Source organism: Doryrhamphus excisus, linkage group LG17, assembly GCF_037039965.1.
Source record: "Doryrhamphus excisus strain RoL-2023G ecotype Guam linkage group LG17, RoL_Dexc_Guam_v1.1, whole genome shotgun sequence".
Lineage (NCBI taxonomy): Eukaryota > Metazoa > Chordata > Actinopteri > Syngnathiformes > Syngnathidae > Doryrhamphus > Doryrhamphus excisus.
The window spans coordinates 427,629-453,405 of record NC_136373.1 but is presented as its reverse complement, the minus strand read 5'-3'; the positions used below and the strand labels follow the sequence as shown (position 1 = coordinate 453,405).

Below are 25,777 nucleotides of genomic sequence, written 5' to 3'. Positions count from 1 at the left end.
AAGGCTATAAAACATAATAATAATGTAGACATGTATGCATCTTACTTTATGATAGGACAATCCAAGTATCTCATCTGCATTTTGTTTGCGCCTTTGTTGCTTCCATCAGTGTTGGTTGTTTAGCGCCATAGAGTAGTCCAACACATGTCAGTGGAGTGGGTGTGAGTATGTCATGAGGGGAGGGGGCCCACTCGGCTTTGTCTGCCTGTTGAGCGGGGGCCATCAGATAACAGGCAGGACAATGGCTCTCCATTCTGAGGGATCTCTTAAAATGAGCAGGAAGCGGCGATGAGCGCCTCGGTGAGGCTGGCGGAGGGACTCCCCAGGGTCCGCTCAACCCCGCCAGAGCACGCCACTGTTCAATGGCTGCAGAGACTGACAGGAAATGAGAAGCTATTGGCCCCCCAGCTGGAGCCACAGGCGCCCTTTGATGCCGTCTCTCAGAAGGAGCTAGGAAAAGTGATAGAGAGGTAAGAGAAGGCCCGGCGACGTGTTCCTATCGTAATACATAAAACTATATTGTTTTGATAAAGAAATGACTGCATTGTAAATATCACGTCTTGCCCCCCATAACGATGGAATGGAATGGACCCACAAGCACGTCTAGCTGCCCTGACCTCTGTCTGAGGTAAGCCTGGCTGCACGAGTGCTTCTCAAGAAGCCACTCCGTCTCAGTCTCACACACATGACAAAATACTGGAACCATTATACTCGTGGTTGCGTACAGAATCCTCTCACAGATGTTCTTCTTCTTAGAATGTCCGTCTTCCTGAAGAACGTCTACCTAACTACACTAACGTTGACGATGTCGTTGTCAGAGCACGATTCAAGGCTGGTTCAAGGCTGTGTCAGTGTTGTTGTTGAACGGACATGACATAACCAGCCCGTCTGCATAATGGTACGTTCCAATAGAGGAGCAGGTAGGATGGCAGGCACAGGGAATGAAAGTGTGATGAATTGGAAAGATGGAAGCCACAAAAATTTGCAAAAATAATGGAGGGTGACAATCTCAATAGTCTTTTCATTACACATCAAAGGACCGTTCTTAACAGCTCTTAACCCCGAAAGAAACCAATTGCTTCAAATTCAGAAGGAGACAGGAAGATGTTTTTTTCTTGACTGGTGAAGTGAAACAATGCCAACGTCTCAGCAGCACGAGGAGGTACTGATGGACAGATAGGAGCAGCCAGCGGAAAGGGATGGGAGGTAGAGAGGCGGGGACACGCAGCCTCTTAGACAAGGTCATTTCCAACATGAAATGGGAGGTTGGGACAAGCATCCCACAAAGCAGATAAAGAACAATTCCAGGAACAACGGGACTGGAGCCTCTCCTTGGAGGGGAAGAATGGAAGTCCCAGTGTATACTCAGCATGAAGGAGACGGGTGGAGAAGATGTTTAGTGTGATGAACTTTATGCAGCGAGGAGAAAGTTGAATCATGAAGTCGTTTGCAAAGCAAACTTAAAACCACTACAGCTCAGTTTATCAGTCAAATATATTACAGACATGTATTAATTTAAGTCAGTTATGTAAATGTTGACATATTTTTGTGAGGGCTATAGCGTCAAAATAGATATTTCCCATGACATCTGTTGTTAGCTAGCTCATATTAAGTCATAAATATGTGTTTTTTATGTTTCACATAAGGATTGCGAATGAAATCCCCCCAAAAGTTGGAAATTAAAAAAAAAAGAAAATTTTGAGAAAATAGGTTTATGTCAACTTGCTAGCAATGCGTACCATGGGGAATACCTATTTTGATGCTAAAGCCCTTACAAAAAAAAAAATAAAAATAACGCCAACTGTGTTCCATTTACATAACTGACTTGTATATTAAGCAAGCTACAGCAATATTTTTATTGTAGCAGCTAACATGAAAAACTATTTTTATCTCGCCGACTTAAAACTGTACATTAGTTTAAGTCTGAAATTGATCCAAAGTTGTTTTATATATTATTATTCTGCTACTATATGTGCGAGAGTTTATTCTTTCATTATTTATATATATTGTAATTATTAGTATTATAAAAAACGACACACATTTCTCTCCAGGTAAATGAAGCAGTAAATAATAAACAACAATGAACATGACGAGCAGAAGGACCCAGAGGACTTCCACAGCCTGGCAGCCATCCTGTTGATAACCTGTTGAGCTCACCTTTGTGTTTCCTGCTGGTGTACGATACTGCTGCATTGGTATCGCCGATATCATATAGATACTTTAGTACATGGAGGTGGACATCACCGATATGAATACATCTATATCTGAATAAGTTTTTATTATCTTTTTTGCTATTTAAAAATCAACATTGCACTTCTTTCTGTTTTTTCTTCTGAAATAAACAAAAGTATCACTCCACAACAAATATTATAAAATATTTAAAACTAATTATTTGTTTCAGTAGGATGGATTTTCACACACCCAGATTGCATCTTGAATGAAACCACTACAGTTGGGCAGCGTCTTTTTTATTTAGACACTGGTATCGATATTGTCGGTGTTTGTATCGATCCACCACCACTAGTGTTTCCACTTTCTGGCAAAGTTGGTCATTGAAGTTGAACTTGTGTTTGTCTGAAGGCAAAGTGGAGTGGCAGCCTTGGAACAATTTGCTGTAAAAGTCCCCAAGTAATATCAGCCTAGTCTCTTGATATCGTGATATCTGTCAATATCCCCCCGGCCAGCAATGAGCGCCTCCGTGGCCGTGTACCGGAGCATCTTCACCGAGGACGGCTTCCAACAGGCATACGGCTCCGAGGAGGACAACCCCGGTGCCGGTCCGAGGCTCCGGGACAAGTTGGCGATGCGGTGCGGATGTTCACAGCGGGCCTGCCTTCACCTGTTGCGGGACAGAGTTCCCATCGTCGACTGGCTGCCCGGGTACCGATTCCGGAAATGCATTTTGGGGGACACCGTAGCAGGACTCACCGTGGGCATCCTTCACATCCCACAAGGTCGGTCAAGTCACACTGGAATAATTCATATGTACTTATTATTATCATAGTATCATTGATTATTATTATTATTATGGTATTAAAAACACCACTAGGTATGATGTAGTATCAGATAGTAATATTGTATTTGGATATAATAGTATATTTTTATGAATACATTAGTTTAATTTGTGTCATTAAATAATTGTTCAATGTATTAATTGTATTGTACTAAATTACTTCATGGTATTTTAAGAAAAATGAAAATGCATCCATAGATATTTATAGAATTATAGTTATTATTATTCATTTGGGTTTATTTCTTTACTAATTCATATTTTGTCAAATATAATACAGTTGCATTGGACATTATTCAGCCCATCAAAATTTCAATTACATTTATTATTTATTAAAATGTATCAATTAAAATGAATAAATAAAAATTTATTGTAAAATAAATGCAATTTATTTTTAAAAAGTACAAACTAAATTTTAAAAAAATACTGACAGTTTGTAATATTAGATATGAGCTATGTAAATTGCTGGTTTAATGCAAACTACTGTAAGTTTCTACTGTACATTTTGCAAATGAATATTATTTATAATGAGGCTTTAACAGTTTTGAATGCAACTGCATCAAATTTTATATTGAAATAACAACACTACTACTATTGATGTGTACATTCATGTTCATTCAGAATAAATTGTATTATTTGTAGTACTGGTCCTGTTTGTATTAGTACTCTATTTGTTTTTATTGTTATAAAATGATTTGTGTGATGATAGTTATAGTCCCACCTTAGAATATTAATGCAGTTATTCCTTTAAACGTCTAGTTTATTCTCCTTTAAACAGGAATGGCCTTTGCCCTACTCACATCTGTGGCACCAGTTTTTGGTCTCTACACGTCCTTCTTTCCCGTAGTCCTTTATATGATTTTTGGCACCGGGCGCCACATATCCACAGGTAGGACCCCACGCGTGAAACCATTACCACCATTACAACCATTAGATTGCTTTTCTGAGGTCCACGGTCTTCTCTCAGGTACGTTTGCTGTGGTGAGTTTAATGACCGGTTCGGTGGTAGAGCAACTGGTTCCCAGTCCTCTGGTGGTGAACTCCAGTTCAGAAGTGTCCGACTTTGAGATCCAGAGAATCGGCGTGGCCTCGGCTGTAGCACTTCTGTCAGGAATTATGATGGTAAGACCGTAAGTACTAAGTACAGTAGACCATCATCAACAGTTTCAGGAAACGTGACTGGAATAACTGATCCTAATTATGATTATTATTATTCCTTCTGTCCTGCAGCTCTGCATGTTTGGGCTTCAGCTGGGCTTCCTGTCCTCCTATCTGTCAGAGCCAATTGTCAAGGCTTTCACCAGCGCCGCTGCCTTTCATGTCACCGTTTCACAGCTGCAAAGCATGCTGGGGCTGAACCTTCCTCGCTACACTGGGACCTTTTCTCTCTTCAAGGTGGGCAAAGCTTTCAAAATGACTCTGATGCTCATTAAAGGATTTCATTTCCCTTTTTTGGAATTTTGACAGCTTCATAGGAGGCTGTTTTTATCTGTTTTTATATCTTTACAACACATAGAAAAGACAAAGACATGTGGATTGTGGGCAGTTTTCCTTCAAGGGCAAGGAAAGGCTGTCGCTGTAGCGTATTTAGAACGTCTGTCCAGCATCTTCTGTGTTCAGACTTTAGCGTCCATGATGGAGAACCTGCCTCAGACCAACACGACAGCCTTGCTGATCTCCGTGGTGTGTTTGGCTGTTCTGGTCCCGGTGAAAGAGATCAACACACGCTACCGGCAGCGCTTGCGTACGCCCATCCCGGTGGAGATCCTAACCGTGAGTCGAGGTCATTCACACGCAGCACCTCACATCTGTATTCGTGTTTTCCTTTTGTGGTGTAAATACTTCATAATCCTCCTTTACACTTCACCTCATTTCCTTAATTAATGCTTTTTTTGTATGTACCCTAAAAGCCCAATAAAATGCCAATCAATTGGACTTTTCCTTCTGCAAAATTCAAGGCACATTTTCAGTCAAAATAGCATCGACCTTGTGAAAAGATGCTTATATTTGCTCTTCAGGTGATCATCGCCACTGGGGTTTCCTATGCCTTCTGTCTAGATTCCATCTGTGACGTAGAAATTGTTGGCCACATTCCAGCAGGGTAATACTTTGGGAGTAATACTACAAATACTTTCACCCCCGACATGCCCACAATCGTTGTTTTACTTTCCTATTCCAGATTCCCAAGGCCAAGGCTACCGGCGTTCCACACGTTACCCCAAATTGCCGGAGACACGGTCGCCATCACGTTGGTTGGCTACGCGGTGTCCGTCTCCTTGGCAATGATCTACGCCGACAAGCACGGCTACGCCATACATCCCAACCAGGTGACGCCCACAAATGTCGAAAAGATGAAGAGGCAGTTGATTAAAAAAGAGTTTTATTTTAGGAGCTGCTGGCTCACGGTATCTCCAACACCTTGTCCTCCTTTTTCACCTGCTTCCCAAGTTCTGCTACTCTGGCCACCACCAACATACTGGAGAGTTCTGGGGGATTCACCCAGGTAGGTTATGGTCTTCATTTAGGAAATATCCCTTTTCCTCATCAGCATATGCATTAACGAGGTTCTAAGTGGAGAATATACAATATACAATAAATGGATGGAGACAAAAAGCAATTTATTGAAAACAATTACACTGAAGAACAATTATTAAACCCAAATAGGCTGTTTTTCAGCTGATCAGAACTTTAAGACCATCCCTCGAAAAATGACAAAAAACTGTCCAAACCAGGAAAAAAAAAATTCTCAGGAGGACTCGGGAATGAGTAGCTCCACCGTCCCACTGAATGAATAAGCACCACAGATCACAGTGCTGGTTGAAAACATCTCAGGTGGATCTCCTTGTCATGCCAGGAACGTTGGAAGCCGTCTGGACCATCAAGGTTACATTTGTTCTCATCAGAGAATCAAACCTTTGTCACCTTTCAATGTCCCATGTTCGATGCTCCGTGGCAAAGTCTAAACAGGCAGTTGAAGGAGACCAGGTCTTTGGAATAGTTTTTGAAACCCTTTTCCTGCAGATGCCGTCTGATGGTTATTGTTCTGGCATTGGCACCAGTAAGGGTCTTAGTTTGGGTCGAGGTCCACCTTGTGTCGGATCGGATCCTGCGGCTCAACACAGGTGTCATTTATTTGGGTCTACCACTTGACTCTTGTTGCGTAATGCTCTGTGACCGCCTTGCTGCGTCCAACCTCAGCATCCGTGGCGGTGCAGCTCAGCCATCTTCTTGCTTCTGCAGCTCAGCCATCTTCTTGCTTCTGCAGCTCAGCCGTCTTCTTGCTTCTGCAGCTCAGCCATCTTCTTGCTTCTGCAGCTCAGCCGTCTTCTTGCTTCTGCAGCTCAGCCATCTTCTTGCTTCTGCAGCTCAGCCATCTTCTTGCTTCTGCAGCTCAGCCATCTTCTTGCTTCTGCAGCTCAGCCATCTTCTTGCTTCTGCGTATTGTAGCTCCACTTAAAACCTCATCAAGGTCCAAAAGTGCAAAATGTTAATATTCTAGCAATTTTTCAACTGGTTTTCAGATTTGGATCAGGTGTGTACTTTGTATATACATACAGTGGTTTGGGCACCCCTGATCATTTCCATCATAAATGACTGTATCAGAAATCCATGTATGCATCCATGTAAATATGGATGATTAAATCCATATTTAGTAAATCCATGTATGTATCCATGTAAATATGGATGATTAAATCCATATTTAGTAAATCCATGTATGTATCCATGTAAACATGGATGATTAAATCCATATTTAGTAAATCCATGTATGTATCCATGTAAACATGGATGATTAAATCCATATTTAGTAAATCCATGTATGCATCCATGTAAACATGGATGATTAAATCCATATTTAGTAAATCCATGTATGTATCCATGTAAATATGGATGATTAAATCCATATTTAGTAAATCCATGTATGTATCCATGTAAACATGGATGATTAAATCCATATTTAGTAAATCCATGTATGTATCCATGTAAACATGGATGATTAAATCCATATTTAGTAAATCCATGTATGTATCCATGTAAACATGGATGATTAAATCCATATTTAGTAAATCCATGTATGTATCCATGTAAATATGGATGATTAAATCCATATTTAGTAAATCCATGTATGTATCCATGTAAATATGGATGATTAAATCCATATTTAGTAAATCCATGTATGTATCCATGTAAATATGGATGATTAAATCCATATTCAGTAAATCCATGTATGTATCCATGTAAATATGGATGATTAAATCCATATTTAGTAAATCCATGCGTGATGTGTGTGTTGCTGCAGTTATCCGGCCTGTTTACCAGTCTGGTGGTTCTAATTGTTCTGCTGCTGATCGGACCTCTGTTCCACTTCCTGCCAAAGGTGTGTTTGTTGATGTCAAAGTGAAGGAAGAGAAGAGCCAAAGATAAAGCCCACTCACCTCACTGTGTGTTTGTCCACAGGCCGTCCTGGCGTGCATCAACGTGACCAGCCTGAGGCAGATGTTCCTGCAGTTCCAAGACTTACCAGAACTGTGGAGAATCAGCAGGATTGACTTTGTAAGGACGAGAAGTTATTGAATCTATTCCGGAATGCTATCCCCACGTGTAATAAGACTGCAGCGTGCGGAGGATGTGAAGGTGGCTAATTAGTTCCCTCGTTAGCACAGCTAATTGGACTTCTTTGAACTTGATATCCAAGCCGTGGTCAGCTGACTGCTAACGCTTCCAGAACCGCCTTACATTATTATTATTATTATATTATTCCAGCCAAAGCTAGGAGCTCGTAGAACACCACGTTCGCCAATATGTTTACTAATATTAATATTGTCATTTGTGCAGATGGTTTGGGTGGTGACCTGGCTGTCCGTGGTTGTCCTCAATGTGGACCTGGGTTTGGCCATCGGGGTCATGTTCTCAATGTTGACTGTCATCTGTCGCACACAAAGGTACGTGTTTTTAAAAAGATTCATCCACATACTGGTCACTGAGAAGGGACCATGCTAGACATCGCTATATAATGATAATGATAATGATAATGATAATGATAATGATAATGATAATGATAATGATAATGATAATAATAATAATAATTTAATAATAATAATAATAATTTAATAATATAATAATATAATAATATAATAATATAATAATATAATAATATAATAATATAATAATATAATAATATAATAATAATATAATAATAATAATAATAATAATAATAATAATAATAATAATTTAATAATAATAATAATAATAATAATAATAATAATAATAATTTATTAATAATAATTAAATAAATTAATCAATTAAATAAAAATCGATTTGCGCTAGCGTTGTGTCCGGTGGTCATGTGATGTCTGGTTCCTCCGTCAGGGCTGGATGTTCTGTGCTCGGCCGGGCAAGCAACACAGAAATTTATCGCCCTGTGGAGAATCACAGTCAGGTGATGATTCCATCTTCAACATGAATGCTAACAAGACATTTGACTTGACCTCTCATGAATTCAGAGTTATGATTGTTGTCAAATGAGACGAGGTATCGCGGTCCTTCCAGTGCTACGAGCTGCCAGGGATGAAGATCCTGACATACAACGGGCCGATTTACTACGGAAACCGTAGCTTCTTCAGGGAAGAGATGAGCACTTTGCTGGGCCTGACGCCAGAGAAGATCCGCAGTCGAGAAAAGGCCAGAAAAGCTCTGGAGACGCGTGAAAGACACGCTGGCGTCAACACGGTGGTACGATTGCTGCTCTCATTAAAAGACTACAGTAAAACTTATTCTTCAAATAATAATAATATTACACATTATTTGTGTTCTTCAGGAAAGAGGCGTAACAAATGCATCTTTTTCTTTGGAAAATGACTTTTTTAAATCAGGTAAGCTTATGACTTACAGTATTTGCATATTTGCATGCAGTTGTCCTAAATTTCCTATTTGTAATATTTTGATGACATTCTATTGTGATGGCAGAGATGATTCCACTGGGAACCGTTAACGTTGATTGCCTTTCCATGTCTGCAGAAGCATCTGGCGGCGACGTCCAGGCACTTCTGATCGACTGCAGCAGTGTGATATTTGTTGATGTTGCCGGAGCAAGACTCTTTACTCAGGTTGCTTTTCAAAAACTACGTACAGTAGCTCACATTTCAGCAAGCGTTTTTATGACCGTGACGGGACAATAGCATGCAGGTTAAACATGTACTACATATACTCTGGATATTTCACTCCTGTATCATTTTGACATGTTCACTGTGAGGTGTACTCACTTGTGCTGGCAACGATATCAACAACAATGGCTGTACTTTTACCTGTACTTAGAGGACAGTAAATGTACTATAGAAGCTATACGCTGACGACTCCAAGTTATATCAGGTTTCATTTCTATCCTATTGTCCCTTGGGAAGCTATAAGAAAATACTTGCTGAAATGTGTAGTATAATGTAAATGTATAGTCTACTGTAAGTTTCGTGGAATTGAATCCCGCCTGTTTTTGTGTGTGTTTGTGTTGTAGATGTGCATCGAATGCCAGAAGGTTGGGGTTCACATGTATTTATCCAACTGTAACAGTAAGCCCATTCAATGTCATATTACTAACTTTCACTTATTCATTCAATACTTCAACCTATCATACTTATAATACTAATACTTTTTTTTAAAGGGCACCTATGATGCTTTTTCCACTTTACCGACCTATAAATGTGGTTAGAATGTTGGATTCTCGTGTTAAACCATACCAAAGTTTCAGATAATAAGGTTTGCACTTTTGGAAGTGAACCCTGAAAGAATTTCAGGATGGATCGGGACGCTTTGTTTCAGGAAGCTTTCAGGAACACTGGCGGTTTGTGATGTCACAGATTGCCGGCCTTCCTTATATGGGCGTGCACTGTAGGCCAGATACGCTGTCTTCCCTCCCCCAAGCTCTGCCTTTCTTCTTACGGTGGAATAGGTGCAGATTCTGGAAGATCAAGAAAGCTTTCTGTGCTGGTTATTGTGTGTAGCTGCTCTATAGGAGTCCACAACTCAATACAAAGGGCCAAAAATGAGCATAATAGGTCCCCTTTTCTTATTGATGAAAGGTATTATAGTAAATATTAGCTAGCATGTTGTGTTGATTAGCACGGATGCTACACAGCCGCTTGTGATCTCCGTTCCTTCAGAAAGTGTTTTAAAGATCCTGGCATCAAGCGGCCTCATGGACCACATGAAGCCTCAAGATATTTTTGTCACTGTACACGATGCCGTCACGTACATCCAGCAGCAGAAGGTACAGCAGGCAATATCGGAGTTCACGGCTGGTTAAATGCTAACGCTAACGCTATCATTCTTTGTTGTAGGACAAACATGGTGAAAACACCACGACCGTTTGGGTGTGAGACGGATGCTCCGCGATGACAAGTCGAGTGTTTGGGACCAAATAATGTACCATTTGGTGGGTGAGTGGTTGGAGGGTGTAACGTGTACTTGCGTTTCCAAGATACGGTAGCCTGTTGTAGCATTTATGGAGGCTTTACAGTATTACACCTGTTTTATGTAAGCATCATGTCATATATGCTGGAATTCCTTGGAGAATATTATTTGATTGTAATACAGAGATAAATATACTGACAAGTGCACTGAACAGTTTCAAATACTTGGCATATTTATATCTTGTACATGTCTACAGAGCAATACTTTTTGGTATTAGTCTGCAACTGTCCCAGCGGCTGTTTTAATATTACATATATGTCCATCAAAGTTTTGTGAGTCAGGTTTTATTGAAGTATGAGATGGGTTTGTGCTCATTGTTATATTTCATTAGAGTTTGGTGAAGGTCGGAATGTGAAGCACGCCGGGATGAAATGTGAAGATGAGTACAGTCTGTGTTCTCCGGGCGAGCGGAGATCGCAGTATTGAGACATGATGAAAACTTCTGAAACACAGACTTTAGAAGCTCGCCTGAGGGATCGAGATGTCTCGCTCTGTCTGGCCTAAGTGTTACACTCTTGATGATGACGGGTCCTCAACGTGTTCCGTAAGTGGTTATTGGCATGCTGAAACATTCAACATTAAGCAGGATTGGTGTCTGTTCTGTAATATATACATATATATATATATATATATATATATGCATCACACAACTCAATCTTATCTGCTTTGCAAATATGTCACGTTTCCAAAACAAATTTGACAACCCAAACACGTATCAATAACTAAATATTATTGAAATGGAAACACAGTGAATGGTACAGGCCTAATTCAAGATGGCGTGCCGTTAGCGACTAACAGTAGAAAAGATTGCAGCACAAGAGCTGAATGATCACATGGCCTTGAGTAGTTTATTTGAGTTATTAAACTAAAAGACTATTTTACCATAATATACAGAAAGCCCTGAAAAAAAACACAAACAAAAAAATAGAACCTGTCATTTATCAAAGGAACAGGTCATAAAACCTTACCGTTACTCTGCTGCCCTCTAGTGTCCATTAGACTTCTTCTCATCCTCCCTTACCTTGGTAATGGTTTCATTTGATTTCCTTTCAACATGCATACAAGTTACAATGGAATATGTCACATAATATAATTCCAAATGTTGGAAGAAGCAAAGCTTATTTAATCCATCCTTTTAAAGCTCAAGGAGTTTTTGACTAATTGGCAGGAAGTAGACCACTCCTTAGATGACAGTAGACAAGGCCCAGCCCGGCCAACTCTTCACCAGCCAGACACACCGACCTATATTTCATTTTATTGTACAAGTAAACCACAGTAACTCCAGGGTGTTTAGCCAAAGCGCCACATAATGTGGTAGCCCAGACACCTTTGGAGGACTAATAAGCATGTAAAAGAATGTAAAATGTGTGCAAGATTGGTTGAAAAACATGCAGCTAAACATGCAATCACCAGCAGTAAACACATTTGCAGCCTTTTTTGTTAATTTAACATTACAATGCAAATGCAAGTGGCATCATATGTTCATCATCAATACTTTACTTCCATTAGAAAACATAAACGCAAATAATACATATAAACTCTTTATTTTTTTTATTAAAAAAACAATGCCAATACAAAATAGACAGAATAGAATATGTCACATCTTCCCATCCGCTCACACTTCAGTCAATACATTACATATTTACAAACTAACTGACTTGTGTGTAATGTCTCCATCTAGCGGCGACATTGTGAAAGGGCATCATATTTCTCATTGTCACTGACAATTACGTTACATTACATTATTGCATTACATTACATTACACATCCCTTCCATCACATTTGCCTCATTAGTTAACCTGAGTGCATTTAGTTTTTATTTTTTAGATGATCCTCACAAATCACAAAAACTTGCACGAGTATATTTTGTCAATAGTCAAGATGGGAGGTCAGACGTGGTGCTAAATTTTCCAGTCATAAAAGGGCCGTTTAAGGCACCGAGCTGATTGTCCAGCCGTACATATTCACTGATGCTCATTGTCAAGAGCATTTTAGATTAAAACGTCGTCTTTCCACACATTTGAGCTGCCTCCCAGTAAGGCCTACCCCATTAAAATACTTTTGGTAAGTTCCCCAAAGAGGTAGGAAGTCGTTCATGCCCCTGTGCTTAATGGCACCTAGTGCTCATTCATCTTTTTTTATTTCCACACATAATTATTTGGTCACATGATCAAATTGCTTCCCTTTATCTGTGTGACAGGTGACGCAGCTCGTCCGTTGAGTCACTTAGAGGTTGGTGGGTTTTGTTGTGTGGACGGTGGCGGCGGGAACGTTGTCAGGATGGAAGAAGACACTAAAAGCTAAATCAGGAAAGAAAGAAAGACGTTTTTTGATAAAGGCGACTTGTGGGAAGTGGCTGCTTGGCTCTTGGCCGACGGCCTACACCGACCCAATACCAACTAAACTAGCCAAGAGACAAAGTGGTGTGGAATCGAACAACGATGGTACAGTTTTCTGTTGCACAAAAACTTCAATCTCTGCCTTTTGCTTTTTCTTTGTGTTTTTAGATGGTAAGTGATGGTAAGCAGAAAAAGTGTAATGATGGCCATAGAACCTTGAATGCATCACAGTGGAACTTAACACAATGTGGCAAAATAGCACACACATCGCTGTTCCGGCTGCTCAGTACAACATTGTAGCGCTGTATGACAATAAGTCGACATCGTCAAAAAGAGTGTAAAGTTCTAAAGTTCTCCACTGTGCTAATTTGAAGAAATTGCCTTCCACGCACACAAACAACCTCCCTCCCCTCCACAAGGGGGCACCATAGTAAACATTATGGCCTTTTCTCCCAATGAGCCTTACCGTGGGACAGAAAGAGTTAAAAGTGTAAATTGTAAATATTTCCATATTAATACTGCCTTTGACCAGAAAATGTGTTTTGATCCAAGATGGCCGCCCTGCTGCCCTCAAGCGAGGAGCCCAGACCTCATTGAGTGGTCATGCATTTGAACCTGTCCTTGAAGTAAAAGACTTCATCGTGAATATGATTTTCAACACTGCTCTTGGAGTATCTGAACCTTTCATAGGCCTTCTGGGAGTCGGTTGCATCCCTCCACGGCAGCTTGATCTTAGACGCGTGCTTTATGACGACGTCACTGCAGGAGCCGATGTGGAGGGACCCGAGGGCGTCGATGAAGAACTCTGTGGAGCAAAAGAACATTTTTCCTCTGAAATATGCGACCTTGTTCTTCTCTTTGCTGAAGCAAATGTGTCATCACGGCGATATCAAACAGTCATTGAACACAACTCGGCTTCTGTATGGAAGCCTTAAAGGGGAAGGCATTGAAAAAAGTCAACCTTCGCCCGCAATTCCAGTTGCAGCTCCACTTACCCAGGTGACCACGGCGAGCCAGTTGGGGGTTGAAGCCGACCTGCTGGACTTTGTCTGTCCTCCCCATGAAGAAGTTGATGACGGCATCAGTGACCACGCAATTGGCGAATCCCTCAATATCGTGATGGTAGCCACGCCTGATATGGACGCAGTCCCCGTCTTCTCCCCCCTCTTCCACGGAAATGGTGTGACGAAACGTTGCCGTCCAGCCCGTGACCTCTTGGACTGCACCCCCGACCTATTTAAGCCATGAAAGGATCCGTTGTTGGTCAGACCGACACAAGAAGGACGGCGGTGCAGTGAACGCACCACACCAAATATTGTTGCTGCTAAAGTGAGTATTATGGGAGAGTATACTATTAAATAATACTACAAACTATACGGCTCATCTGCAGCTGAATTCTACACTGGAATTTCATGTTTCTGAAGAACATGTAGCATGTCGGCCCACGCACACGTTTCACCTCCGTCACGTCAGTCAACTCACCACATCCAGACTAGTCCTCTCCAGGATGTCCACCATCTTTTCCAGCTTGGTGTTTGCCGTGAAGAGGAAATCATCATCCACCCAAAGGACGTATTTGGTGGTCACCTGAGACACGGCCAGGTTCCTCCCAGCAAACCAACCCTGACAGTTGAGGGCCAGCGTTAATTCGGTATGCGTTATGATGATGATGATGATGATGATATTTACCTTTCCAAACGGCATAATGTAATGTTCAATGTGAGGTCCAACCACTCGCTGTGGGTGCTCGTTATCATCAGCTATCACGATGGTGATTGTTGGATAATATCGCCTGATGCTGATGATGAGATCTTGGAGTTTATCGTAGCGTAGAAAGGTCTTTGTCACGATGGTGACAAGAGCGCTGATGTTGGTCTCTTGAGAGGAAATAGAAACACAAAAACAATGAAGATGGCATTAAAATGGGATATTATAATACGGTAAACAATGCTGTGTATAAATGCTCTTTATACCTTTTGGATACCCGGAGTTGGAGTTGGAGTTGTACAGCCTTGGGATGGTGGAATGTCCAATTTTGATGGTGAAAAATGACTGATGACCTTCATTTGCAAACTCAACTGTGGGGGAAGAAGAACGCCGATAAAACCAGCCGATGAATTTCATAGTTTGAATGATTTATAAGCACTTTGGACTTCCTTGTGGCCACCATCTTTACTGTTGCCCCACCCATGAGTGGGTCCCACTGTGACAAAAAGGTAGCCCTTTGGACTTCCTTGTGGCCACCATCTTTACTGTTGCTGTCGTGAAATGTGCCCCACCCATGAGTGGGTCCCACTGTGACAAAAAGGTAGCCCTTTTGACTTCCTTGTGGCCACCATCTTTACTGTTGCTGTCGTGAAATGTGCCCCCACCCATGAGTGGGTCCCACTGTGACAAAAAGGTAGCCCTTTGGACTTCCTTGTGGCCACCATCTTTACTGTTGCTGTCGTGAAATGTGCCCCACCCATGAGTGGGTCCCACTGTGACAAAGGCGTAGCAACAGGCTGCAGCCCAGTGTGGAGGTGCACCAATCAAGCGTAAATCAACTCAATCCAACGTACATTTTTTAGCCCCAAAAAGAGGAAGAAGAACATCCCCAGTTAGCACTAAATGCTATTAAGTGAAGCTATTTTGATCAGAATGGATGTTTGCTAAGTCCTTCACCGTGTGAACGCATCCCTCGTTTATCGTGGATCATTGGTTCCAGGCCCAACCGCAATAAGTACATTTCTGCAAGGTAGGATTTTATACCTCTTCAAGGTAGGATTTGACCATTTTAGAGCCCTGTAGACATGAAATAACACCCCTATAGTCACATTTACACTCCTATTATTCTTTGTTTATAGCACCCTGGTAATGGGCAGGCTACAGGATCACCGCTGGGACGCAAGAGACGGCCACAGCCAACATATGATTTGTCCCTCAATATTTCGTAGTAGTAGTATTATCATACTACATGCTGGCATCGATTGGCATCGCCTTTGTCAAGCTCATGTTGAAGGCAATGCTGGCTGAATTGACCTTCACCACAACACGTGATCAAGTGCCTTTGCCAACGCACGGCGCTTACGCAATCGGATGCCACTCCCTTGTTTGGGACCAAGGTTCAACCAGCCTTGACGAGAGCTCCAGTCATTTGATTGTCTTTATGATGTGTTAGCATAGGAGTCACGAGGTTGATCATTAACCTTAACCCTCATCATTAACCAGAACTCAACGATGCCTCTTAGGGGCGTGGCTGTAGTTATCCTCCTTTGACAGTACTAACAGAAATACTCCACAGTGACCATCCATCTTTGGTCTACACGACCATTATTTAGAGCAGCATCCTTCTACCAGTATATTGACCATCTCTCCTCTGGACGTGTCCCAACCATGAAGGACTTTATCTCCAAGGTCTCTAACATGTCATGTCCCTCTGATGTACTCCTTCCAGATCCTATCCATCCCGGTCACTCCCAAGAAGAACCTCAGCGTCCTCATCTCTGCTACCTCCAGTTCTGCTTCCTGTCTCTAGACCAAACAACATGGCTGCTCTCACCACAGTTTTGTATACTTTTACTTTCACTTCACCTGACGCTTTCCTCCACCCGTTCCATCCTGCCTGCTTCTTCACCTCCTTTTCACTATCTCCAGTGTTCGGAACTGTTGGACTCCACCTTCTGTATCTCTGCTCCCTGGAACCTCACTCTTCCACTTGGGTCCCTGTCATTCCCACACATGTACTCCGTCTCGCTGTGGCTAATCTTCATTCCTCTGCTTTCCAGGGCAAACCTCCACTCTTCTGGCATCTCCACCTGTTCCCTGCTTATGCTCTAACAGGAAAAAAGGTCATCATATTTAAGATAATTGTAGATTTTTTACCAAAATGAATGCTACCTTTCAATGTCAGGTCTGGAACCAATGAACTTGGATAAAGGAGGGATTACTCCGCCCATATCGGGGTCGTGTAGCAGCGTGTGAATCTGTGTGTGTGTGTGTGTGTGTGTGCGTGTGTGTGTGTGCGTTACCGGTGTCTGCTGTCCTGGGATGGAACACAGTGTTTGTGTAGGTGACAAATTGCAGCTGCCTGTTCAGAGCAGAGAGAAAAGGACTCGAGAGGATCATACGTTTCTCTCCTTCTCCTTTAATGGAGATCATGTCCACTGTGGCAACCACATCAAAAGTCCCCAGAGCTGCTGTCAAATATACCTGCCGTGACATTGGACAATGAGAAGAATTAAAGCTTTCACTTTCATTTATCAGCATACGGTCACCGCACAAAAAGGGGAAACTTGCCGTGTGGTTGGATCTTGCTTTTTCAACAAGCCGCAATCCTAAAATAAAAAGAGAGATTGGAATTAGAATGATAGTAATGCCATTAAAAAAGTTAAATCCGATCTAATCTAATTAATTGTGTTTATTAATTAATCTGGTTTTACGTGACTTCATGCAATCATTTGGTTTCTTGATGCATGTGAACAGCGTTTCAGGGAAGTGGGTGCTGAATTTCTGGTACAGGAAGCCCAACTGATAGCAGCCGTGAACAAACTTGAAGGGAGAGGAACTCCATGATTGCATGACATGTCCACCTTTAAGACTCACGCTTTTGAGAAATACACTAAAAAATCAAATGATTATTATTATTATTAAAAACAAGCAAGATAGGGTATAACCCCCATTTTTTGATTGCATGGGTCAGACACAAAAACCAGATTGAGGTCTAGCCCGCCCCAGATTGGTTCCAAACGACGTGCAAGTAGGGTTTGTTTGGTACCGTTTTCATGAAAGTATTACCTGGAATGATGATGGTTTTGAGCGGTCGCACTGCCACGCCCTGGGAGGGATACTGAAGGGGGCTGTTGCCCTCGTTTACAATAAGCACATCTGCAGGACTGGAAGACCTGGCATTGAAAAATACAATAAACACTATTTCTCACACCTAAAAACACTAAAACAGGTGGATCTGATGCTTGGGTTAGCCTGCTGCTGTGTTTAATGTAACTATCAGGAACAGGTGGTGTGTGTCCCATGAGGTGGTGTACGTGGTGACACGTATGGTGGCCTCTGGTGAGCATTTAAAGGCAATGAGAGGCGTTCATTGTACCCTGTCATGCCCTCTAGGAGGCAAGGAGGCGTGGGTGCGCTGAGGTGCGCTGAACTGCACTTCTGCAACTTTGAACTTTGACTAATGTGAGGCAAATTTGTACATTTTCAGTTCAGTTGGAGCTATTAATACATAAACATATCCAGAATATGATCCTGTCCTATCATTTATTTTTCAGTTCATTGAATGAAATGGTTATTAATCATGATGATGAATCATAATTTAAACATTTTAATCATTTAACCGCCCTAGTTCAGGTACATCTGGTTGTTGTCCGGTTCCACCCATACCAGCCAAGGGTCCCAGCATGAGCAGTATTTTAAAGCTCTCGGTTTAAGCTCAACGCTCTATGAATGTAGCTGTGGGCTACGCTCCCATCGAGGGTCCAACTTCGATTTAATTGCAGACTTAGAAACTGGCAGAGTTTACCTCATTTGAAAACGACGATACTCTTCAGCTCTGTGACGCTTCACGCCCTCAGGGTCCGGGTGTGATTGTAAGAAGATCTGTTCCAGGTTGTGGGCCTTCACACGTGGGAAGAGCAGATTGGAGAGCGGCAGCTGGATGGTCTCCTTATCAGCCACACATTCACACGTGTGTCTTGGCACGAGGCTGGGTGAGAAAACAAATACCAGTGTTTGAGCCCCAGCATGGCACCAAGGTAGAAGCCAAGAGTTTACGTAAGCCCACCATGCCACCTCCTCCTTCACGTGATAAGAAATGTCATCATAGTCCTTCAACAGGGCTTGCAGTTTCTCATTGATGATGTTCTCCATTCCAAAGTTGTGTCCAGGCCGCAGGTCGACTCCTGAGGGAGGTGCAGGGCTCCACGTGTTGAAGACCAACACCAGCAGGGAGCTGCTGACCACAAGTAGTCCGAGACACTTCTTGAAGTGGAAACGCATCTAGAATGGAAATACAGGTATGCTATTAAACAAGAAGAACTTACTCTACATATGGACAAATGTATTCCGACAACTGAGCAGCTGGGATAGGCTCCAGCGTACCCGCAACCTGGTATAAAAAAAAGATGGATGGACTACAGTCACTGACAAGGAGCAATGTTAACGTTGGGATCACTGGAAATCAAACATCCTCCATCACTGTGAATGGTCGTTAGTCTATACGTGTCCTGGGGTTCACCAGCACCCCACTTCTCACCCAATGCTAGTTGGGATAGGCTCCAGCTCAACCATGACCCTACCGAGTTGTCATATATTATATACAGTCACGTGTTGCTTATTTGTAACAATATACTTATTGTCAAATAAGCCAAAGTCTACCAACCAGATGCTAATAAGCGTTAGAGAAGATGAATGGTCGGACTATTCCATATCTCCTCGTCACCAGCTAGTTTTGGCCACAGGCGGCATCTCCATTGGTCATGCTGGAGGACATTAGAGGCGGAAGATGAAATGTCATGGATTCATCTCATCCATCACCTTTGGATATGGTCAATACTTGATGGAGAAACTGGTTCAAAGTTCAAGATCATAGAAGTTGAAGTAGAGCTGAGCTCATCATCATCATCATCATCATCATCATCATGTATTTTTAGCACTACAGACTCAATTCAATTCTTCATTTGAAGAAGTGGGAAACACGTTTTTCCCTTCTTGGGTGTTGATTACTTGCATTGTTTATAGAGGTTTAATATGCAAGAGGAAACGTCACGTCAAGTCCAGTCATGTCCATTTTTTAATGTAGCACATTTAAAACTACCCGGGTGGACTACAGCCAAGCTAGCCAAACACACAAAAAACACAAAAGCAGTAAAACAATAAATAAATATACTACAACACTTGTGATATATTCCAGAAGTAAATCATATTCTCTGCACAGCGAGTTTGCGAGAAAAAAAATAGTCTCGAACATTTAGTTTGTTTCAGAGTAACACAAGTGGACGTTAACCAAAAGCATATAAAACGTACTTATATAAAGTCAATGTTCGCCAACATGGAGCAAACTTACCGTCAACAGTTGGGGGCTCCGCCCCGTCTTGGGATCAGGACATCTATGAGAGCTTCCTCCAGGCAGCTATGCTTCCTTGCTTCCTTGCTTCCTAGCGGAGGCGTGTTCAACCAGGAAGCCCCCCCCCCCCCCCCTCCCTATGGGGGCCGTTTGGGGCAAAACACGCTCGGTTTTGGCACACAGGCACCGAAACACGGAAAACTAAAAATAAAATACACTGGGAATGGATACTGGGAGTACTGGGAACAATGGCTGAGCATGTTACACGGCCTGAATACACACCGACGGCTGGCACATACACACACATGCACACACCCACACCCTCATTGAGTATTCACACAGACCAGTAGTACTCACATGGGATAGTAGTTTACTTGGCTATGTGTACACTTATATTATTATTATTATTATTATTATATCATAATATTATTCATTCATTCATTCATTCTACCATGTATCCTCACTAGGGTGGGGGTGCTGGAGCCTATCCCAGCTGTCTTGGGGGAGAGGCGGGGTCCACCCTGGACTGGTGGCCAGCCAATCACAGGGCACATATACTGTAGACAAACAACCATTCACACTCACATTCATACCTATGGACAATTTGGGGGGGGGGGGGGGGGTAATTAACCTAGCATGTTTTTGGAATGGGGGGAAACCGGAGTACCCGGAGAAAAGCCACGCATGCACGGGGAGAACATGCAAACTCCACACAGAGATGGCCGAGGGTGGAATTGAACTCAGGTCTCCGAGCTGTGAGGCCTGCATGCTAACCACTCCACCACCGTGCTAAACGTATATTATTCAGCCTAATTGAGTGTTTGTGCAATTTTGCCTGAAGATATTTTTCTCCATATTACACATTTTTATAAGCTGCAAACCAGTTCCAGTGGAAAGGGGGCACTACCCAGGGTGCAATGCGAACAGAGGAAGACAGGCGGCAGCAGAGCAGCACAAACAGAACCATGAACCATAAAGTGTGCTTTTTTATTTTGCCCATCATTCCCAATCCTTTTGTGAAACATGAACACATTATTTCTTTTTTCTGTTAATATGAGCAAGCTTACAATGGCGTCATTGTTTGGTAAACATGCTATGATCAAAGAACTACAACACTAAACACTAGAACTACTAATCATAACTTGGTTGTTGGTTTTTACCGTTGCCTTTATTAGCCCCACCAGGGGTAATTCCAGGTTTACAGAAACAGAAGCACACAAAAACGAGTGCAAAAACAAGGTAATACAAAGTAATATATCAGGTAATACAAATCAACTATTACAGCTGTAGTACTTAATAATTAAATGTTTCATTAAAAAACTGTGTTCAGTTGTGTTGTCATAGACTAATATTTTGTTTGATAATAATAATAATAATAATAATGATAATAATAATAATAATAATAATAATAATAATAATAATAATAATAATAATAATAATAATAATAATAATAATAATAATAATAATAATACTAATAATAATAATAATAATAATAATAATAATAATAATAATAATAATACATTAGTTTGATATGAAACATTTCCGTGTGACAAACAAAGGTTATGATCTTTGAACGAAATGAGATGAAATCCGTTTCCTGCGTGGGATGGCTGGACTCAGCCTAAGTGAGAGGAGGAGGAGCCAGTTGCCATGGCTTGGGCACCTAGTCCGGATGCCTCCTGGACGCTTCCCTGGTGAGGTGGTCCTGCTACGCCAAGCCGTGAGGAGGCCCGAGGCAGACCTTGGACATGCCGGAGGGATTATTTATCCCAGCTAGCCCGGGAACGCCTTGGTGTCCTCCCGTCGGAGCTGGTAAAGGTCTCCGCAGACCAAGAAAGTCTGGACTTCCCGACTTAGTCTGCTGCCTCTTGGACCAGGACCCAGATAAGGGATGACTGGATATAGTATATTGTATATATATATATATATAGATGAATTAAAAAAGGCAAAAGCTCCAGATATGCTATAGAAATGAGAGTGAATAAGAAGGGAAATGAACACGCGGGTATCTGATGCATTTTAATTGTGCACCTGACCCTGCACCATTCAGCTCAGACTCTGAAATAGAGACAAGCTGATTTTAAAAGAGATGATTGCAACAGTGACAATGGCGTGTAAACAAGGAGATAATTGCTCAATTTGTTGCTTATAATGCAAGCAAATACATTTGCAATTCTTATGACAGCAACCATTACTAATGATGTCATGATGGGATTGCCTGTAAATTTAGTCGCATTGTACCTCGCCTGTCTGAGAGGAAAGACAAATACTGTCTCTTGGTAATCAATTCATCATTTTATATGGAATAGGATGATGAAACATATTTCTGCCCCTTTTTTGGTGCATTAGAACACAAGAAAATGAGTTAATATGAGCTAGCTCACAATGCTGTCATTGGGATACACCTATTTTGACGATGCAGCCATCTAAAAAAACCCTCTTAAAACATGTACACTATGACAACATGTAATAGTTGCAGTATCTTGTTGTATTTTGATGATTTAAAACGCTAGCCAAACTTCTTCTGTGTGGACTTTGCATGGGGGTTTTTTTCCGGGTACTCTGAAAGCAGCGCAGACTTGGTGGAAACCGAGAAAGTGACCCATTAGACAACTAATAATTAACAACAAAGATTAATATAACATTGGTTGTTCAAAGGATATAGGATATATAAATATATATATTTTTGTCAAGGAGGATGAGGAGGAGATACCGAGAACATACCATCAAAAGGTCTCCTATTTAACAAGATGGCTGGATTAGCCTGCTGCTGTGTTTAATGTAACTGTCAGGAACAGTGAGAAGCGTTAATTTGATGTGTTTAAGATGTAAACATTTACACGTGTTCAAATACTTTGCATCTTTTTTACAGTTTTCAAATTGACAGCAGAACAGAAGGCCTCATGGGAAAAGGCCATTTCGTAGGGTGGTGGAGGGAGTGGAGGGACGGTGCCTCCAGCCGTGGGCGGGCTGCCTTCCGGCTGGCGGGGGCGCCTCCGGGTTAGTGTGTGGCCCCCGGTGCCCTCTTGCTCTCTTGCCGGTCTCGCCGCCATCCATGATGTCATGATGTCGTTACTGGTTGTCAGTTCATTTTCAGCCAGTTTGTGTCCCGGTCTCAAGTGGCGAGTCACGAGTATCAGGCTCATCCCTCACACCGACCATCAAGAGCCCATGGCCGAGCACGCTAGCCAGCCGTCATATGCTAACTAACGCAGCAGCACAGCAGCAGTGACTGCTGGAGATCAATTAGTCAGACGAGTGACAAATGGATCATACGTCAAAGGAAGATTTCCTGTCAACCAAACTGCGGTAGGCGATAGGAAACTGGACCGCGGCCGCACTGTACAGCTTATGTTGGCTATTATGGGATGTTTGAATGAACGTTCCAACATAGATACGGTATGACGGAATCTGCTTGAGCTGAGCAGAGGGAAACTGGGACCAACCAACCTGGAAGTGTTCAACATTTGGCCAACGCTGAAAACTCAACGAAAACTCGAATGAGTTCAGCTATTTGATGTCAGCAAATATTGCAGTTGGTGAGATGGTGTTCCTCTTCACAGACGACAAATAAGAAGGGAATAAATTATGTATAAAAGTAGCTTTATTTGGACTTTTGAAAGAAAACCAACATATTAATAAGAAGCTGATCCGGTTTGGCCACTCATTGGTCGCTTGGCAGGTTTGACAGTGATTGACGTTTGTGTCAGCCACTTCCTTTATGGTGTTGATGCCGTTGCTTTGTTTTACGTCACATCCCTTGAAGAAACCTGCAACAAAACACGTCGGGCAGGCTGCAAATTCAAGTGTATATTGAAACATTTCAAACATACATAAATAGTCCTTTATGAATTTTTAACACACAAACTTGAGGAAACAGAAGCTCTGTTTTAAAAGATGTTTTTGGCTGATTAAAAATAAAATAAATAAAATGAAAGAGAGAAGTCACCTACCTCAGCCTGCACTTGTTCACAAAAATATCTCTCCTCTCAGGGTACTCTTTCCCCCACTGAGCTTTATCTGAGTGGGAAAAAGGGGCCATGAATTTACACATTTAACATTTCGTTTTTTATTTGGCACTGAAATATGAATGTGGATTTATGTAATCCATTGCGGCTGTCCTATGAAACGGCTCGCATGCAGCATCCAAGACCACAACTATGAAATATAATTAAATCCAGACCTCTCTGAAACTGAGCTGTTCATATTTGCACAAATATAATATTTGTTAAGCTCTCGTGTTAGATCTCCTCATATTCTGGAGATGTTTTGTCCAAATAATCTACAATTTTCAATCAAGTCAGGACACTCACCAGGCTCAGAATTTCTCCTCCCCATTAATCCAACAAAGATGTCATGCATTTCCCCTGAAAAGTAAGAGCAGCAACACAACATTGTGTCCCTCATACTTTGAAATAATAAAATGAATGTTGAAGAAATACAAAAAAATTACTTTTTTGTGGGGACTGCACAGCATTTGCATCTGAAACATCAAATTGATATATTAAAAGCACACAATGCATCCTTTAAATACTGTAAATAACAGGCAATTCTCCATTTTAATACTTGAATACCTGATTACAGATTCCAAACTCACCAGCAGCATCTCTTCTGCCCATCAGACCCACAAAACTGCCATAGTCCAAATCGCTATACCTCTTGTAGAGGTTCCGTTTGGGGCTGTTTAGACCCAGACGCTGCTGAGGTGACAACGAAAGAAACACATCAATTCATGCAAGCAAGGAAGCTGCTAAACTTGGTTGTTTGGCCAAAATAAAAAGACCTACAAGTGGACTTAGTCTGCGTGTCTCCAGATCCTCGCATCTGGACTGACTACATCGAAGTTTGACGATGAGAAGCAGGCAGACCAGGAAAAGACCTCCTCTCATTTTCTCAGCAAAGCCTGGAAAACACCATCATCATCAGCTCTTCCTCCGTTCTTCCTCCCCACATTGAAGTCCATTTACTGCTGATTCCTGCTCTTGTCAGATGGGAAGACGGTGCGCGATTGCTGCGTAAATACGCGTAAAAAACACCCACCTTACGCACGATAGAGTCTGTTGTTTAACGGCAACTGTAGATGGAATTCTCAGAGATTGTACGTCATTTCCCCGTCAATATTGTTTAATAAGTACATTTCCTCACCTGTTGTGTCTGCAGAAAAGGACGAGCTGCGTTCTCGGGTCCAAAGTGGAGAGAGAGCTGCTCCGGATAAATGGGGCGTCCGCGCTTTGGGGGCCAATAAATAATAGCCGGGTACCTGCGGAACGCCAATCAGCAAGTGGAACGTAGGTGGAGTTGAAGATCTTTCCCCACGCTGGGCTGCAAACGACGGTGGCCTGCTCATTGATGGCTTCTTCCCACCCTCTGGCAGACGCGCACACGCACACACGCACACACACGTTGCATCGCCATCATCATCATCATCATCATCATCATCATCATAACCGACATCAGCCCACACGCAATTGTGGAAAGATAATTAAGGCTGAAGAACATTACAATCATGAAATAGTCCGTTTCTCGTCTTCAGTGCCATTTATCCATCAAATGGCAGCCATGCTGCTGCTGGGCTCCTTTTGGCTCCTTTTGGCTCCTTTTGGCTCCTTTTGGCTCCTTTTGGCTCCTTTTGGTGCCTTTTGGTGCCTTTTGGTGCCTTTTGGTGCCTTTTGGTGCCTTTTGGCTCCTTTTGGTGCCTTTTGGTGCCTTTTGGTGCCTTTTGGCTCCTTTTGGTGCCTTTTGGTGTCTTTTGGTGCCTTTTGGTGCCTTTTGGTGCCTTTTGGTGCCTTTTGGTGCCTTTTGGTGCCTTTTGGTGCCTTTTGGCTCCTTTTGGTGCCTTTTGGTGCCTTTTGGTGCCTTTCCACTCCATGGAGCAGTTTACATGCTCACTGTCAACATCCTAATCTTTTT

The 25,777-nt window shown here is 42.1% G+C and overlaps 3 protein-coding genes and 1 long non-coding RNA gene across 5 annotated transcripts; 2 read left to right on the top strand and 2 right to left on the bottom strand.

The window, feature by feature from the left end:
* Window positions 1-209: 209 nt before the first annotated feature.
* On the top strand, window positions 210-2,513 carry LOC144901932 (uncharacterized). The gene is made up of 4 exons (XR_013630110.1): window positions 210-470; window positions 599-628; window positions 757-898; window positions 2,052-2,513. It is a non-coding gene; the product is annotated as an uncharacterized LOC144901932 (long non-coding RNA).
* On the top strand, window positions 2,514-11,049 carry slc26a10 (solute carrier family 26 member 10). The gene is made up of 18 exons (XM_078797787.1): window positions 2,514-2,954; window positions 3,789-3,899; window positions 3,978-4,132; window positions 4,241-4,405; window positions 4,631-4,783; window positions 5,029-5,111; window positions 5,190-5,337; window positions 5,400-5,513; window positions 7,308-7,385; window positions 7,466-7,561; window positions 7,844-7,950; window positions 8,378-8,447; window positions 8,558-8,740; window positions 8,826-8,880; window positions 9,026-9,114; window positions 9,516-9,570; window positions 10,162-10,268; window positions 10,339-11,049. Exons 1-18 carry the CDS (start codon window positions 2,687-2,689, stop codon window positions 10,375-10,377), a joined length of 2,076 nt encoding a protein of 691 aa, XP_078653913.1. The 5' UTR covers window positions 2,514-2,686; the 3' UTR covers window positions 10,378-11,049.
* Window positions 11,050-11,999: 950 nt separating this feature from the next.
* On the bottom strand, window positions 12,000-19,986 carry b4galnt1a (beta-1,4-N-acetyl-galactosaminyl transferase 1a). Of its 2 annotated transcripts, XM_078798088.1 has the most exons (10): window positions 19,868-19,986; window positions 18,587-18,801; window positions 18,326-18,508; window positions 17,587-17,693; window positions 16,821-17,126; window positions 14,784-14,888; window positions 14,293-14,687; window positions 13,806-14,043; window positions 13,492-13,615; window positions 12,000-12,771 (listed from the first exon to the last, which is right to left on the bottom strand). In XM_078798088.1, the coding sequence occupies exons 2-10, from the start codon at window positions 18,799-18,801 to the stop codon at window positions 12,765-12,767; spliced, it is 1,680 nt and encodes a 559-aa protein (XP_078654214.1). In that variant the 5' UTR covers window positions 19,868-19,986; the 3' UTR covers window positions 12,000-12,764. The 2 variants fall into 2 exon arrangements, with proteins under 2 accessions (XP_078654214.1, XP_078654213.1); XM_078798087.1 differs by having other exon boundaries at window positions 12,000-13,615.
* A 3,484-nt stretch (window positions 19,987-23,470) lies between these two features.
* Window positions 23,471-25,221, bottom strand: tac3a (tachykinin precursor 3a). Its single transcript, XM_058084926.2, has 7 exons — window positions 25,013-25,221; window positions 24,655-24,770; window positions 24,465-24,567; window positions 24,321-24,350; window positions 24,181-24,234; window positions 23,821-23,887; window positions 23,471-23,637 (listed from the first exon to the last, which is right to left on the bottom strand). The coding sequence occupies exons 1-7, from the start codon at window positions 25,212-25,214 to the stop codon at window positions 23,619-23,621; spliced, it is 591 nt and encodes a 196-aa protein (XP_057940909.2). The 5' UTR covers window positions 25,215-25,221; the 3' UTR covers window positions 23,471-23,618.
* Window positions 25,222-25,777: the final 556 nt, after the last annotated feature.